We start from the raw sequence: 16,691 nt of genomic DNA, 5'->3' as shown, positions 1-16,691 counted from the left end.
TTTCTACATATGTGGCCCAGAAATTGTAAAGCATTCTTAAAGATGGATGCAAATAGGTGTTCCATCTAAAAACAATAGAAACTATCGGTCCAAATGTTGTTTTACTAGAATTATTATTTTTATTTTTTAAAATTTATTTATTTATTCATATTCATGATCCTCATGTTAAAGATTATATGTCCTTAAAAATTAAGTCTTAAAATTCATCTCAAAAATAGATTTGTTAAGAGGCCCGCATTTCTACATATACGGGCTTGGCCGCATAGAAACCGTGTCCACTTGTACATCATTTTTGACAAAATTACTAAAATGAAAGAGAAAGGTTAAGAAGTGTATAAATTTAAAAATATCAGGCATAATCATCGTATCTTAGATAGCTTCTACCTCCTTTTCAAGATACATTTGATACAATCAAGCCTGAACCGTCCCCTATGTGAATGCTCCCTTTCTCTTTCATTTTATATTTTGTCAATGTCTCTTGCTGTACATTGGTTACATGCTATAATGAATCAAAATCCAGCAAATTGCAGAGGATTCTACAAACAACAAAAACATAATAAATGCCATGAGTAGCCCCTAATGTTCACACACGCACACACTTATTAATAGGTCCAATGCGATATAAAAAATGCTGAAAAGATCTCGGGTCATTTTTTTTTTTCAACTCCGAAATCAATTGAATATTTGATACTGATTTCCAAAATAATAGAAAAAATGATGATGATAATTGGTTAGAACAATTACAGTGATGGTGATGATGATGACAATATACTCGTGCTTAACGAAAGGGTCATTTGCCCTGTACTTGGAAACATGATGAGAGTCATGCTTGATTGTGGAACTCACTCCCCTCGCCATGAATCCACCCCCAAAACATATGTGCACGAATTATGGCTCCAGCTCTCGCTTTCTTTGCCTCTAGCTTCCTCACAAGTCGAAGCGGAGGGAAGATGATTGGAAGAGGTCATAAGGTGCCCAAAGGCTGTCGATTGGGCACGGTCTTCGTGCGTCGAGCCGCAGCCATGGTTTTCCTTTTCCACTCCAATGCAGCAAGCTGACAGGTCCAGGATGAAGATCTCTGCACTTGCCCTCAAGGTTGTCACCCCCAAGCCCATGCTGGTTCCACCTGTGGTCCACACCTTGTATATTGCCCGCAAAAACAAGCAAAAATGGAGGCAATGAACCCAACTCATATATCCTCTTATTTTTTTGTATCTCCATCCAATTCTCAATTCTCCTAGTGTAGCTCCCAAGTCTCCACCTTTGTATGTCTATGATCATCACCCCGGTGTTGAAGTAGCAAGGCTTCCTCCCCCTAAAACTGGCAGCCAGCTTTCGGTCCGACCAAAATGCAGGGGTAAAATAGGTCGTGAAATTTGCATGACAGTACTCCGGTGCTCCGAGGACTTTCCCTTTAAGGTTGACATCCCAGAGTTTGAAAATGTCGTCCACTAGAATGAGGTCTGAGTCGAGGTAGACGACACGGTTGACATTTGCTGGCAAGATGGCGGTCAGGTATGCCCTGGCATAATTGAGAGGCTGGTCCAGGGCTCTTCTTACCGAAGCTGATATCAGAGCCTTGACCCTAGCTGGATCAAAGTGGTGGAGGGAGAAGGAGAGATAAGGGAATGACGCCTTGAGAGCGGACTGGAGCTTCGACTCCCTACCCGACGCCAAAAAGTGGAACGTAATGTCCTGCGGGCACGATGCATGCTGTAAGATGGAGAGGACCGCTGCCAAAGAGCCCCTCAGATAATTCGCATCGAGGGTCATGGCCACATGGATTGGTCCTGACGGACGTGGGTTCATGCACGAATCACTGTTCCTAAATGCTGGGGCCTCGCGGAAGGTTGGGAGGGGTGCGGCAATTGTGGTGGACACATCGCAGAGGAGGGAGAAAGAGAGGAGATAGAGAGGGAGGAGCCCCAAGAGGTGGAGGGAGGCCATCCTTCCCCTTGGGGTGGTGGGGGAGGGGGAGGGGGAGGCGGAGGGGGAGGGGGAGGGCTAAGTTGGGTGGGGAGAGAGAAAGGGTGACGACATGTTGGGAGTTAGAAAAGGGTGGATGGGATTGTAGAGCCGTTGTTTAGTGGTATGGAGCTCTTTTCCTCTCGACCCTCCCAACAATTGAGAGAGTCCAAATCCCATATTTTCAAACCCCAATGAAAATAAGAGACTAAATGTTCAAAATGGTGGTGGTGTAGAGAAGGGAAGGGAATGTGATGGCCCAAAATAAGGGGGGGGGGTCGGAGAGGGAATTTTGGAGGTGGGTGTGATTGTACGGAGGGGAACAAATATAGGAGAGAAAGAAATCCCCTCCTTTTCCTCTCTTATCCTTTTCTAAAAATAAGGGGAATGTTAAAACCAAATTGATTTTCTACTCTTGCGGGAGTATCCCATCTATATACTCCCCCAGGCAAAACACTAGCTTGGGATTTTTTTTTTTTTTGAGATCCATCTAACTATAACTAGATGATTATTTTCAAAGAAAACAATTTAGAGTTTGAGTTCATAAACATCAAGATCTTCATTCCCTCCAAAATTGGACGGTTTCGGTGCAATCTTGGGATGATATTTCATTTAGGCAAATAGAAAGTGAGAGTTATTATTATTATTTTTATATCCTCTGCTGGAATCTAGAGATCACATCCCAAATTTTGATATAAAAAAGATATCCCTTAGGAAATATTTTAGCATAAGTAAAAGGTTTGGCTTTTTTTTTTTTTTGGTAGGTTAAATTTGTGGTGCATTTTGTTTGCCTATGCTCCCGGGGGAGCATATTAGACATGCACTCCCTCGGGTCAAAATTTATCTAGAATTATTTTGTGGACTCTAAATTTCGGATCTCCCCAACATAGCAAACTAACTAAAAGAAAAAAAAGGAAAAACTATCATTTATTAAGAAAAACTATCATTTATATAGATAATTTATTTTTAAAACCTAGATAGTAATATCATTTATGTAAGTAAAGAATTTATTTTTCCTATTTTGAGAATTTTTAGCTATTTTTTAAATCTGTAAATTTTAATGATTTTTGTCTTTTGAATAAATAGTCATCTAATTTTACCCATTTGATATTATAATTCAATAATAGAGATGTGCATTGCCTCTTGCTGATTGTTACTTAGAGGAATTGTATACTACAAAACCATTTAATTTTGGGATAAAAAGGTCACAATCAATCCTAAGATGCTAATGAGGCAGCTTGGAATGTGCCAAAAAAAAAAGTTTACACAACCTCTCGACCGTCCAATTTGACATCTAATGGATGACAATCATTACGACATTCTTTTACAAAAAATAAATAGTCTTATGTGTAATATTCTAATATTGAATCCTTCACAAGCCCAAGAAAAAACCTACCCTAAGTCAATCAACGACATTTCATTAAGAAATCGTGACAGTTAAAGAACCGCGTAAGTGATTCTATGACTAAGGTCCTCTGTTTATATTTATTAAGTTTTTATGAAAAATTTCACGATTTGACTCAGACTCGCTCATTCCAACAAGAAGGGACAAGGGCTTAGGACCTAGATGAGTTGGAGCCCAAGTCTTAACTTATTGAAAAATGAGGAATAAAGATCAATTAGTTTGGTTAGGCAATACTAGCCAAATTCAATTGCTACTCAAAGATAAACGGTCTCATTGTATATTTTATAAAAATGCTCATCATTATCATTATCCAAACTTTATCTCAATTATTAAAGGTTTTTGCCATATGATCAATATTTCTAAAATAGATGTGGCAAAAATTTTGTGCTGCCTACCAATCTAACATAACCCTCATCCTTTCTCAAGGCATGGAATCGACATGATTAGTTGGGAACTACTGATCTTGAGAGAGAGATAGAGAGGCGCGCCTGTGTCAATGTATAATGGTCGTCTTATGAAATTTAGAGGACAGAGATCCACCTATATCAAGGGTATTTAGGAAAAATATATAAGGACCCGGTTTCTATGCGGCCAAGCCTGCTTATGTAGAAATGTGGGCCTCTTAATAATCTATTTTTGAGATGGATTTTAAGACTTATTTTTTAGAGACGTGTAATCTCTAACATGAAGATCATGAATATGAAAAAATAAATAAATTTTTAAATTAGAAATAATAATTCTAGTAAGAAAACATTTGAACAGTTAGTTTCCGTTGTTTTTAGATGGAACACATACTTTCATCCATCTTAAAAATTGATGCTTTTCACTTTTTGGACCGCATATGTAGAAATGCGGTCTAGCCTGTATGAAACAATTTTCCAATGTATAAAGAGATCATTTATTTTTAATACAAGGAGGTCACAATCATTTTATAGTTCAAATTTCAAATCAGGTGGTTGTGAGTGTGTGTTGACTAAAATAAAAATTCAAAAATAAATTTCACGAACTTTGTAATAGACCATAAGTAATTCAATATGACATCAATAGGTAATATTAATTGTGACCTTCTAGTAATAAGGAAAATCGTCTCAAAATATAAGGAAAAAAGTTTATATAGAGCCAAGGATCTAAACAATCAAATTAGAGCCCGTCTAAAAAAATTTCACGAGAAGAGGTTGTTTTGATGACTAATATCCTCAAATTGATCATCTCGACATCAAGATGCATGGATATGAGAAAAAAATGGATTTCAAGTTTTGAAAATAGTGAATCTTGTAACGCACGTTTGGACCATCAATTTTCAAGTTTTTTAAGTTTTCATAGATATGCTCAATCTATACTTTTTTTTAAGCTTTAAAGTTTATAATTAAAGATGAAAATATATTTTAAGGATATCCCAAAGATTTCCACTATTGAAACCATATTCCTCAATACTATTTGAAGGTGTATTTTATTTTGATTGTTTAGAGTCTTGGCTCTATATAAACTGCACCGTAATATAAAAGGAAAAATATACAATGAGACCATTTACCTTTGGTACAATGTGAGACGTTAATCTTGACCATTGGATGTGAAATTGGGTGGTTACAACTATTCCATTAACCAAGTTCAAACTTTAAAAGATATTTTCTCGAATTTTGTGACATCCAAGCTATCAAACTTTACATCGAATGGTTGTAAGTAATTGTGACCACCTTGTATCAAAATAAAATGGTTTTATTGTATACAATCCCAATGTAAGTAAAGTAAAGTATATAATGAGGCCATTTACCTTTGGTACAAAATGAGACATTAATCTTGATTATTGGATGTGACATTAATCTTGATCATTGGATTTGAAATTGGGTGGCTGCAATTATTTCATTGATAAAGCTCAAATTTCAAAAAAAAAATTTATAAACTTTGTGACATATCCAAACTATCAAACTTCACATCCAATGGTTGTAAGTAATTGTAACCTTGTATCAAAAATAAATAATCTTATTCAATACAATCCCAATATAAAATCCCCAAATCGAAAGTACTTAAATAGCTGTCTCATAAAACTTGGAGTACTTTGTCTTTTGATAAAAAGGCTTGGGCTCGCATGCAAATTTTGATAAGTGGGCAAAGAGCAAAAATGCGGGAACTCAAGTTCGCGTGTCTGAAGGGCGGGCACCCAACTCTTCCAGAAGGTTTTTAGAGAGAGAAAGACAGTTTCTAGAGAGATAGGAGTTGCTAGGTAAAACTCTGTAAACCCTAGGTTTAGTTTGTGAGGAGAGAGGAAAGAGTACTTGTATAGAAGAAACTCAGTAACCCGAACTCTAATTTCTGAAGAGAGAGAGAGAGGCAGTAGCAGCAGCTAAACAGGAACTCACTAACCCTAGCTTGATTTTGTGGAGAGAGAAATTGAGTTTTTAGAAAGAGAGGGAGAGAGATGCGGGACGTTAACTTTGCAATGACGCAGACCCAAAAGGTTCGACTGAAGAGAGCTCTGCAATGCCTCCGAGATTGCAGTGTCGCATCTTCACCTGTCATTGTGGCTGACACCATCCCTGTAAACCTTGAAGACAACATTCTCAAGTATAAAATCTCTCTCTCTCTCTCTCTCTCTCTCTTTTGTATCTAGGCATTTTCTTCAGCTTGTTTCCTGTATAATGTTTCTATATTTTACTTATGAGCTCATTGAATTTAATGATTTAGGTTACTTTCTCGACAGTTGGTTCCGTTTGTGTTTTTTCTTATTTGATTTTTTTGGCTTTGAATTTTTTTTCTTGGGTAATATTAAATACGTATTTAATTCCTTTCTTTCTTCCAAAGTATTGATTTGCTTTTTTGCCTTTATCTTTTTCCCGTGTTTAGTTTCTAGGATTTTGCTCTAGTGTATGAACTGGATAGTGTGAATTTCTGATATTTCGTTTTGAACTGTTATGAATTCGCACTTTTTTTGGACTTTGGGGTTTGAAATTACTAAACTTAGTGTGAAATTACTAAACTTAGTGACGCCCAGTTGTTATTTCTCCCTGTTTATTCCTTTTTTATTTATTTTTCCTTTAAATTTGTTGAATATATAGTGGTTATTTTGGGTTTAGGGGCCATGGAACAGCTGAACTTGAAGGTGAAGTGGTGGCAACTCTATGCGGTGCAGTGGAACGTGTTAATAAACTGGTTTTAGTTCGACCCTTTAGAGCGAGGTATTATTAATTGAACATTTTCAGTTTCATCATACATTTCATTTTATGTATTTTTTGTATCTTCTTTGTCTTTTTGGGTTGTTTACAAGGATTGATATGGTTGTTTGGGAAAAGGCTTTTTTGATGATGATGATGGTTGTTGACAAAGATTAATATTTTTTTCTTTGTAATTCCAAGTTGGCAGAATGGTTGTCTTTTTGTCCTAATGCTTTTATCTGCATAAAATGCTTATAAGTATGCTTTTTTCTTCAAGAATTAGAATCACTGAAATCAGGATTGGTAAATGATTAGTTATATTTTATTTATTCTTACATGTGTTTAGAAATTTCAGGTTCAGATATGAATGTTCTTTTTCATATTATTCAAAACTTTTTGGTCCGATTAATGTGGTGGAATCTAGAGTGCTTTGAGTGATAAGCTTTGGTCATTGCTGCTTCTCTATGTTCTTCGGTCCATGTTAGCTCAACTTGGTACTTGCATGCAGGATTGTTAGTTTGATTTCTTCATTGGATATGGTCCTTATATCTTTCATTTTAACCTATGGTGATCTGTTGCAGGTACAAACCTGAAATCGGTGATATTGTTGTTGGTCGCGTCATTGAGGTAAATGTAGAATGCTTCACAAATTCAAAGTTATTGCTTGTCAGATATGACTACTTGCTATAAAAACAACTCAAATACTGATATTCTGAAAATCAAGATTATGTGAATCATGTAGTTTTGGATCACTAGCAAATGTATGTTGTTAGTGGCATAATGGTGTCACAAACTCAAACTTCTACCTTGTTATATTTGGTGCTGATTACCATGATTGTGACCTGAAAATCCATATTTAGAAAAATCAAGATTTTATCAACTTTGTGAAATTTTTAATTGATAATTTATAATGTAGGGCTGATCTTTATGTATAATTGAATTGTTGTAATAGCTACTTTATCTATTTCCTTTTTTATTTCAAAATCATGTTCTTCATCATTCTCTCATTGTGACACTTCTTTCATATCAAACTGGTAAAAACTTTTGATGCTGCTTGAACATTTGGAAATTGCTTTTTCCCATAAGAAATCCTCGATTCCATGTCGTAATGCTGAAAACAGATTTAATGTTCAAAACATTTCCTAAAATTTAATAAATCTATTGTTCTAATTTTTGATACTTAGCTAACTATAATTTTTGTAAAGAAAGTGAAAAGAAACTCTCTGCCTCTAGTCATTCATATTTTGTTCTGGACTGAGTTTTAAGTTGATTTGTAGTTTGTGTACTATGATCCACATCCCAAAAAATGTGTCCAAATGAAATATTAAATATCACAAGAAAAAAAAATGCTCCAAATATCCAATGAACATTTTGCCATTAAGTCTTCAACTATGCAATCACATGCAGAGAATACACTCTGCATAGAAATTCCAACAAATTGAGGTTCTCTTTTATGTCTAAATTGATATTTAACGAATCATTTTTCATTGGATTTTTTTCATTTATGTTTTTTCCTTTTATGTCTTAAAAAAAAAACGTAAATGAAAAATAATTTATGGACCGACCATAGACAATCAATATACATGTATATATAATGAAAACATGGTCTTATTGATTACAGGTGGCTCCAAAACGCTGGAGATTGGATATTAACTTCATCCAAGATGCCATATTAATGCTTTCGTCGATGAATTTGCCAGATGGCATTCAGGTTCAAGAATGCTCTCCTTCCATTTCTTTATTATCTTTGCTAAAATATCATGACTCTTACAAAATGTCCAAGACCTCTTAAGTTTTTAAGCTCTGACTAATCTTTAGTATATCTAAATCTGATCTTGCGATCTGTGATGTTTAACTCCTCCAAGTTGTAGGGTGTCATCAATTGGTTCTTTCCTAGAGGATATTTTGTACCTAATAAATGGTTTTTTTTTTTTGGAGTTCTATAGGTTTTGTTCTTTGTGCTTTGCATATGTGTTGGTTAACTAATTAGCTCAAATAAATTTGAACAGGGGCATAAAAGTACTTCTTGTTCTCTAAATTTGCATGTTGCAAGAGATTGGGTATATGAAAGCTGAATTAATAGTCCTGTTATTGTTGCCAAAATTTTTGAACCTTTTGCATTTTGTAAGCAATATGATTTCTATGGGGCATATGCATCCACATCAGCAGAAATCAAAATGGACAGTGATCACAAGAAATAGGGCTTGATTCTTTATGTAATTCAGTAAGTGCCTCATGGTTGAGATTTGAATACCAAAAGGCTTAATTGGGTTTATACTAGTAAAATGTCACTGAATTGTCACAGGAATCTCTTTGGTAGTTCTCTAATATTTGATTGCACCCAGTTTATGGAATTCTTCTAGATCAGCAATCTTTAACCAGAATAATTTTGATTGAAGAATCTTCAAATAAATAGAGTGTTTCCAGTTCTGTCTATTAAATCTTACCACTACTGACTGAAAATAAAGCATACCCCTTTTGGTCACTTACTTCTTTCATCTCAGTGTTCTCCAATTGGTAAAAACACTGGTTCGTATATTCTTTCTTCTTTTCGATTGTTATAATTTTTTTTGGTAAGATAGAACTGTTAGATTGTTATTCGTAGGAGAGGAAAAAAAGCACTAGATATATCATGGCTGATGTTTATATTCTTGTGGCATTGACTTGGCTATTGCTAGAGGCGGCGAACGGCAGTTGACGAACTCAACATGCGAAGTATCTTTGAAGAAAACGACGTCATATGTGTAAGTTCTTGAAGTCCCTTGGTGTTTCAATATAATTTGCTGATGGCATTCTCTTCACAAGTAAGTTGGCTGCTTATGAAGGTAGGTATTTTCCTTTACTTTGGCCATGTGTTGTATATTCTTTCTTAAAATGAGAAAGATAAATAGTAATCAGGTTTTTTTTTTAAAAGAGAAAGATAAAGCCTGTTGTACTTGGATGGTTGCTCGCGTGATTCCCATCAAGTGAGACTTTGGTCTAGTCAGCAATGCATCATGACTAAAATTAGTCAGTGTTCTAATTGTTAATAAACTATTATTCATTTTTGGGAAATCATTTCCACTTCAGCTTTTCATCAATTCAGGTTTCGAGTTCCATATTGTGTCTATAATTTACATTAAATGATAACTAAATCAAATGTATTCACTCTCTATGTTATGTTTTCAGGCTGAAGTTCGTGGTTCCCAGAACGATGGAAGTTTACACCTTCAAGCACGAAGTCAAAAGTATGGAAAGGTAATGTGTTTTCATTTTGCTCTTCAGGTTTCTTCCCATGAGGATCTAGAGCTATTGCTACATATTGATTTACATCTTAAAATCACTATACTGTCCAAACTTTATGGTGATGCTATGCTACATTTTCCTTCATAGGGTTGGATGGTCCAGATTTGAAGGCCTTACTGTTATCTTTTTCTTTAATGCTCTGATGATAAATTGTAAACTAAACAATATTTATATCATTATGAACGCCTTAATTTCTGGCACATACACACACCCTGTGTAAATTGTCCTATGTGACTTTTGCTGAAACCTGCATTCTACCATTTTTAGCTAGAACCCGGTTCTCATTTAAGTTATTAAACACATCCATTATTTGGATCTATGACTTGATTCTTATTCAATTGGCGGGTTTTTTTATTTGATTCTATTCTCATTAGTTTCTTCAAATGGGTATTTCTAAAAATACTATTTGTTTACTATTTCTTGGGGTGCATTGGAAGGCACACAATATTAAGATTGAAATGGATAGTAGAGACTGTTGGCGGATGAGCATGTTAAGTTGATATGTTTTCTTTGGTATTATTGAGAAGACTTTGGTTGAGGGTTTGAGGAAAAGGGCATCAGACTTTGTGGCTAGTGAGGCCCTCAGCCAAAGGGACATGGCAGATGAATATATCCGGGGGTTGTTTGTTATTCTCTCTTTTTCTTTTCCTATTCCTGCTCACATGGACATTCAATTTTGGGGTGTCTATTAAATCATTTCTTGGACCCCTCCACTGATTGTTTTTCTTTACAATTAATTTACGGATTGTTGTTTCAATAAGTTATCCTATCTTCTCAGTTTTCGTGATCCACATGACTAGAAGTAGTTTACATGTTGCAGCTTGAGAAGGGCCAGCTTCTCTCCGTCTCCCCATATCTGGTGAAAAGGCGAAAGCAGCATTTCCACTATCTTGAACAATATGGCGTCGACCTCATCCTTGGCTGCAATGGCTATATATGGGTTGGTGCTCACTCTGATGGTGGTGGGAAAAATGAGGATTTTGAAGATCTCAGTGCAAAATTAGAGGACAAAATGGAAGTAGAGGTGAGCCCTTTAGCTCCCCACAAAGAAGAGGCATCATCAGTTCCATTGGGCACGAGAGAGAATGTTTGCCGGCTTGCCAATGCGATCCGAATTCTCTCGCTTTTGGGCTTCAATATCTCTATGGAATTGATCCTTGACACAGTGGTAGCTAGTGTCACTTGGAACACAACTGTGAGAGACATGCTGGGTGGAGAGTTTTATACGAGGATTGCGGAGAGGGAAGCCGAGAGAAGAAGCTCAAAGAGGGCAACACAAGTTTGAACTCGGTTTTATTCAGTTCGCTCTATTCAATAATTCAACTATCCTCTCTCTCTCTCTCTCTCTCTCTCTCTCTGTATGATATGCACGTATGAGCAAGAGATTGGTATATTTGGGATGAAGTGCATGATCATTCCGGGAAAAATCAGTGGCGATGTGCTCATTCTTGGTTTGGGTTAGTGTGATGTGTGGCAAGAATTTAAAACTTGGCTCTCACTATTTTGAGATTAAATTAATTAGTTCAGGCCCTGGATGTCCAAGTAGCTCTATCCTAGCTGTGTCTATAGATATTTTTATGCGCAATTGTGAAAATAGGCACTGGTAATAATCTATATTTTTATGCGCAATTGTGTAAATCGGCAATGGTAATGATCTTGTGGAACAATATTTGAAGTTGTGGTGATGGTGTTGAAGGTTTATTTAGGGAGTAACTATTTTTTATACAAGTCGCAATCAGCCCCTGCTATCCAATGCAAAAATTGGTGGTGTTATTTCTTCAAAGTCTTAACGAAATGTGTAAGGAAATAATCTTTAGATTTTCGGTGCTACTAATAGTACATCCCTAGACACCTGAATTTTCATTTAACAGTGACCTTTGAACAGGGATCGTGACCTTTGGACATGAAAATAAACGGGCTCATTGTATCCTTAAAAAACAGAAAAATCATCGCGGCCAATATGAAGCCTGTTCTATTCTTTTACTTGCATTACGAACAGTAGTGTTACCCAATCGCACTCTGGCTAAGAAAGTGGACATTAAAACAGCCCATGAACATTAGAAACTATACTTAAAAAAAAAAGGAAAAAAGAAAAGAGCCAAAGACATCGATTAAGTCTGAAAGAGATGGTTGAGCTGGTCAAGAAACAATTCACAGTTCAAATCCATAAATAATTTTCTTTCTTGAGAACAAAAACAGTTACATCCATGAATTCTAAGTTACAAGGCTAGGGGAAAAAAAAAGGTGAGATAAATTCATAAGAAAAAAATACATAAAAAAGTTATTGAGCCCAAACTAAGCCTTTGGAGCATTTGAAGACAACAAGCCAAAAATAAGGACTCAATTAAATACGAGAGGGGAAACCCGATAATAATTAATCGGAAAGAGATGACCAAAAAAAAAAAGTGTCGATTTTCTTGATCACCTATTCGTGGTTTCAGAGCCATTCCACCCTCTCTCTCTTGCTCTCATTTCCCATAATGCAGATAACTTTCGCTCTGCAATGAGAGCGGCCTCTGCTTTCTCTCTTGCTCCTTCGCAAGTCTCCATTCCTGCATTGCATTTATCTGCCTCTTTTTGATACTGAGAGGACACCTTTTTGGCCTCGAGCAACGCGGCGTCCGCATGTCGCTTATTTTCTGAAGCCACAAGTTCTTGCAATTTTAATTCCTCAGCCAAAAGATCGGTGAAGCTTTTCTCCATTTCCTCACTCACATTGGGATCATTTTTTCCACAATCTGCATTAAATAAACAGAAAGCCCAGGCCAAATAGTCGGGCGATGTTATTGAAATTGATTTGACAAAAAAATGGGTGGTTCCATCTTTTCCCTGAGAAGAAAAAGATAAGTTGAAATTTGGGTTACGTAACACATGCTTCAATAATCTTCAAGACAATTATGACCATGACTTTTATGTTTTCTCAATAATCATACAAACCTGATTCTTCAAGAGGATAACAAAGTATACCTACTAAATGTACGGATAATTTACATTTAAGAAAAGTACTGGGGTTGAACTAATAGCCAATCAAAAGCAACATAGTCTAACCTGTAAATGAGCTGTTGCCAAAGCCTACAAAAATATAGATCAAGAGAACCAATCAGCGCATGCATAACCAGATAAAAGAAGGAAGGGAGAAAGAGGTACTCACGAAGCACAACATGCAGCAATGCTGGTCCAAAAGAAATCTAATTCATAAGAATATCCCTCGGAGATGAACTAGTTCAAGATCAGAAAAAAATTACCATATTCCATTTCCAAGAGAACATTCACATTTTTCTTTTGAATAAATTGTCTTAGGACAACTGGTCAAAAAGAAAATAAACTATCATTGGACGTGGTATTTGAGAAAAGTAAATCAGATGTTGTAGATATAAATTTCAGTGTGTAAAAAGGTAACAACGGAATACATCTCATTTGATAAGTTAACAGTAGATGTATCATAAAAGATATTGCTGTCGAGACAAATAAGAACTCATGCAAATATGGAAAAATTAGTTCTAAAAGAACTTCTAAATTAAATCTAAAAAAGTCAAACAGGCACTGGGTAAAAATGCACAGAAGAGAGAAGTCAGCTGGATGTATGAGAGAAAAAACACAGCAAGTACTTTACCTTTCCTTAAAATATGCTAAATAACATTGAAATTACACTACAGGCTTTTATATTTCTCATCATATGCAACATGGAAAATAGATATCGAAAGTAAAGGATACAGGTTGTGTATGTTATAGGATGCATGGCTGTCCAACCTCTGTTCTCATCAGTGGAGATCAATAGTATTTCTCTATACCACCCTGGTATGGTTAATCTTTATATTGTTTGAGCACAGATGGTGGATTTCCCACCTGTGTATCATACACCATACATAGCCGATATGTTATACTTTCCTAAATAGAGATATACTGGGGAACCAGGTCCTCTATACTATCTATCTTCAGTTGAAAAGTTCTCAATGAGTCTGCCGACTTGTGCATCAGCGTTGATTTTCAAGGGTCTTAAGACCCAAACACATTTTAAATCACAACTTTTACACCTCATACCCATGAATTTGGACCTCCAAAAACAGTGTAGATTTGATGATCTCCGAACAATTGAAATGAACAACCAAGAAAAGGGAAGAAGATGGACCATTTTCAGCACTAAAAAAAAAAAACTTTTTTTTCTCTCCTTTAGATTCAAGATCGTGGTAGTTGAGATGATAAACCCATAAAGTTTTGGATCCAAAATCCATCTCCACGATGGACTAGGATAGTGTATGCATGAGAATGGGTGAATCAGGGAACACACTGAAACCAGACCATCTCAAGGCAAGGAAGCATTGTTATCACCATTAACTAAAAAAGAGAAGAAGATTATGATGATAACGATAATGACCTGATGGTATGATATGATATGATAACGAAAAAGGAGGCCGTGGCAAAGCTACCATCATATCATGTAGAAACATGTTTCATATAAATACCTATCTCATTCTTGAGTGGTCTTCACAGCTAAGGACTCATGGCTGCTATTATGAAGGCCATTGCTACAAATTCCTCTAAAACATAAACAAGTAGGAGCTAAGATGTCCTATAGAAATGCAATACTACAATAACTAGAGGGACTGAAATTTGGCTAAAACCCAAAATCCCATTCCAATTCCCATGAGCAAACTCCGGATATAAGAAAGTGAATGGTTCAACTGAATTTTGATAAAAAATCCAAACTCCACATTTGAATTCCAAGATTCTATTCTCATATATATACTATTCAAAAAAAAAAAGAGAAGAGAAAAAAGCCTATTCCCATATATAACCAAGTATACGGCCAACAAAACTTTGATTAAAAAGTCAAAAAAAAAAAGGAAAAAAAAAAACTCCAAGTTATTCTAATTATTTAGGGCCGGCTACATGAATCATATTTCTCCATTCTTCTCTATGAAGGGCCAATAATATGGGTTCATGATTTATGGTAGGATGGGGCAAAATTTTACAATGGCTGCCTACCTATCGCAATCCACCTCCTTTACCCGAGTTTGGGGCTGGTTAAGGGAAAGTTTAAGGTCCTCCCCTTTTTAGTCCAACTTTGAAGCTTCTAATAATTTCCCCAAATTGATGCTTTTAAAGTCATCAAGAAAAACTTAATCTTGGGAAGAATATGTATCAATTTAACTTGTATCAATTTAACTAAGTACAAGCCAGTCATGCACAAAGCAGACTCGTACAGTGTAAAACTAACAATAATATCCCCAAGGAATTAGAAGCAGGAAACGTAAACCCATAAGTTTTACTAGAATATAGCAAAATTCAATTAATCACCTTTATTTATCACAGACAATTTAGAGTAAAACTACGCAATTTAAAGCAAATGCGCTCTAACATCAGCTTCAATCATTCAACACAAAGAACCAGAAAAATTTCACTAACCCAGTGTGTTACCAAAGGAATCTCAAAGCACAAATGGGAGAGAGAGAGAGAGAGAGAGAGAGAGAGAGAGAGAGAGAGAGAGAGAGAGAGAGAGAGAGAGAGAGAGAGAGAGAGAACTGGCCTTACCTTGAGGCATGGAGAAAATGGCCTCAGAAGAGCAATCACAGCGGCATGGAGAACATGAGGTAGAGGCAAATGCACCTTCTGCAAAGTACCAATACAAGGGTGGACCTAATAGATAAACACCCAAACAAGTACTCATCAAAATCAGTACTAGTCTCAGTGTACTTGGATTAACTGACCCTGAATTTAATGGATAGGCCATCGTCTGGTTCCTCAATTTCAGAAAAGGAAACCCTAACCCAAACTTTCCTTTTATAGAAACATAAGAAACAATTGGCTCAAAACATATTGAATGATCCCAAAATTTTGATCTTTAAACCTAGTTTTCCTTTTAAGGAAGCCTCTAAGCCTGAGAAAAGAAGCAATAACCACACAGAGATCATCAAAATTTAAAGGCCCTGAAACCTAGCCCTAATTTTCCTTTGAAGGGACACAGAACCCAGGAAGGAACTGAAGAACTCAGGAGGATTTAAAATCCACGGTTAACTGCAGTTAAAACCCTAAACCTTTTTTAGTCTTTATGGAAGCAGCAGGACATTCTTGGACCGGTAGCTGATGACCTAGATCAGGTGTCACCATTTATAACAAAAAAAATAGCAGGCAATCATGGCTGAGAAACGAGATGAGCAGGGATTGATTGGGAACTCTCAGTTCCCGAGAAAATAAAGACCACCAGATCCCCAAAATGCCCTGTTTCTCTCTCTACGATGCGCTTTTTCGTGCCTTTTGAGATTTTCTCTCTCCAAAGCAAAAGTCTTAAGAGTGGATAGTTGAGCTTCAAAAATGGAAATGTATTAAATTGGAGAGCATTAAATATAGTGGGAAAACGGATATATGTATCGTAATTATCAGGAGAGAGGATAAAAATATAGGGAAGATGTTAATTTTAGACGTGTTGGAATAATTAAGCATGCGAAGTTGAATTTAAGAGAAGCCAAATTTAGATCAATGAGCTCACGCTTGGTGGTCCAAATGAAATATTTTGACGTGAAAAAATTCCTTCGCGTAATTAGATGGTTAGTGTGAAAAGATATACAAACGAATTGGTAAATGAAATATTTTGACGTAAAAAAATTTCTTCGCGTAGTTAAATGGTTAGTAGAAAAGATATACAAGCGAAATGGTATGAAATATAGTTAGATGATTGGTCTGAAAAGATGTACAAATGAATTGATATGGGAATATTTCTACACTAAATAAAATACATGAATTTTTATTTTATATGAAAATATTACATGCCCTAAACAACAAAACACACTTCTCTAAACGACCAAACACACTTCCCTCTAAGTGACCTTAATGGACCTTTGCTTTGGCACTCTCCTACTCTCCCAAACAGGCTCGTGTAGGGTGCTCCT

At 36.0% G+C, this 16,691-nt stretch overlaps 3 protein-coding genes across 4 annotated transcripts; 1 reads left to right on the top strand and 2 right to left on the bottom strand.

The window, feature by feature from the left end:
• Window positions 1–629: 629 nt before the first annotated feature.
• GATL4 (galacturonosyltransferase-like 4) lies at window positions 630–2,145 on the bottom strand. The gene has a single exon (XM_006850783.4). It carries the CDS (start codon window positions 1,945–1,947, stop codon window positions 928–930), a length of 1,020 nt encoding a protein of 339 aa, XP_006850846.1. The 5' UTR covers window positions 1,948–2,145; the 3' UTR covers window positions 630–927.
• Window positions 2,146–5,515: 3,370 nt separating this feature from the next.
• On the top strand, window positions 5,516–11,334 carry RRP4 (ribosomal RNA processing 4). The gene is made up of 7 exons (XM_006850784.4): window positions 5,516–5,932; window positions 6,442–6,543; window positions 7,101–7,146; window positions 8,141–8,230; window positions 9,198–9,263; window positions 9,688–9,756; window positions 10,625–11,334. The coding sequence occupies exons 1-7, from the start codon at window positions 5,787–5,789 to the stop codon at window positions 11,087–11,089; spliced, it is 984 nt and encodes a 327-aa protein (XP_006850847.1). The 5' UTR covers window positions 5,516–5,786; the 3' UTR covers window positions 11,090–11,334.
• Window positions 11,335–11,934: 600 nt separating this feature from the next.
• On the bottom strand, window positions 11,935–16,479 carry LOC18440647 (uncharacterized). 2 transcript variants are annotated; one of them, XM_011627410.3, is made up of 3 exons: window positions 15,337–16,479; window positions 12,853–12,876; window positions 11,935–12,542 (listed from the first exon to the last, which is right to left on the bottom strand). In XM_011627410.3, the coding sequence occupies exons 1-3, from the start codon at window positions 15,533–15,535 to the stop codon at window positions 12,226–12,228; spliced, it is 540 nt and encodes a 179-aa protein (XP_011625712.2). In that variant the 5' UTR covers window positions 15,536–16,479; the 3' UTR covers window positions 11,935–12,225. The 2 variants fall into 2 exon arrangements, with proteins under 2 accessions (XP_011625712.2, XP_011625713.1); XM_011627411.3 differs by lacking the exon at window positions 12,853–12,876 and having other exon boundaries at window positions 15,337–16,230.
• Between the last annotated feature and the right edge of the window lie 212 nt (window positions 16,480–16,691).

The sequence above is a fragment of the Amborella trichopoda genome, chromosome 1, assembly GCF_054954075.1.
Source record: "Amborella trichopoda isolate Santa Cruz 75 chromosome 1, AtrichopodaSantaCruz75HAP2 v2.0, whole genome shotgun sequence".
NCBI classification, from domain to species: Eukaryota; Viridiplantae; Streptophyta; class Magnoliopsida; order Amborellales; family Amborellaceae; genus Amborella; species Amborella trichopoda.
This window is presented reverse-complemented; position numbering and strand designations above follow the sequence as displayed.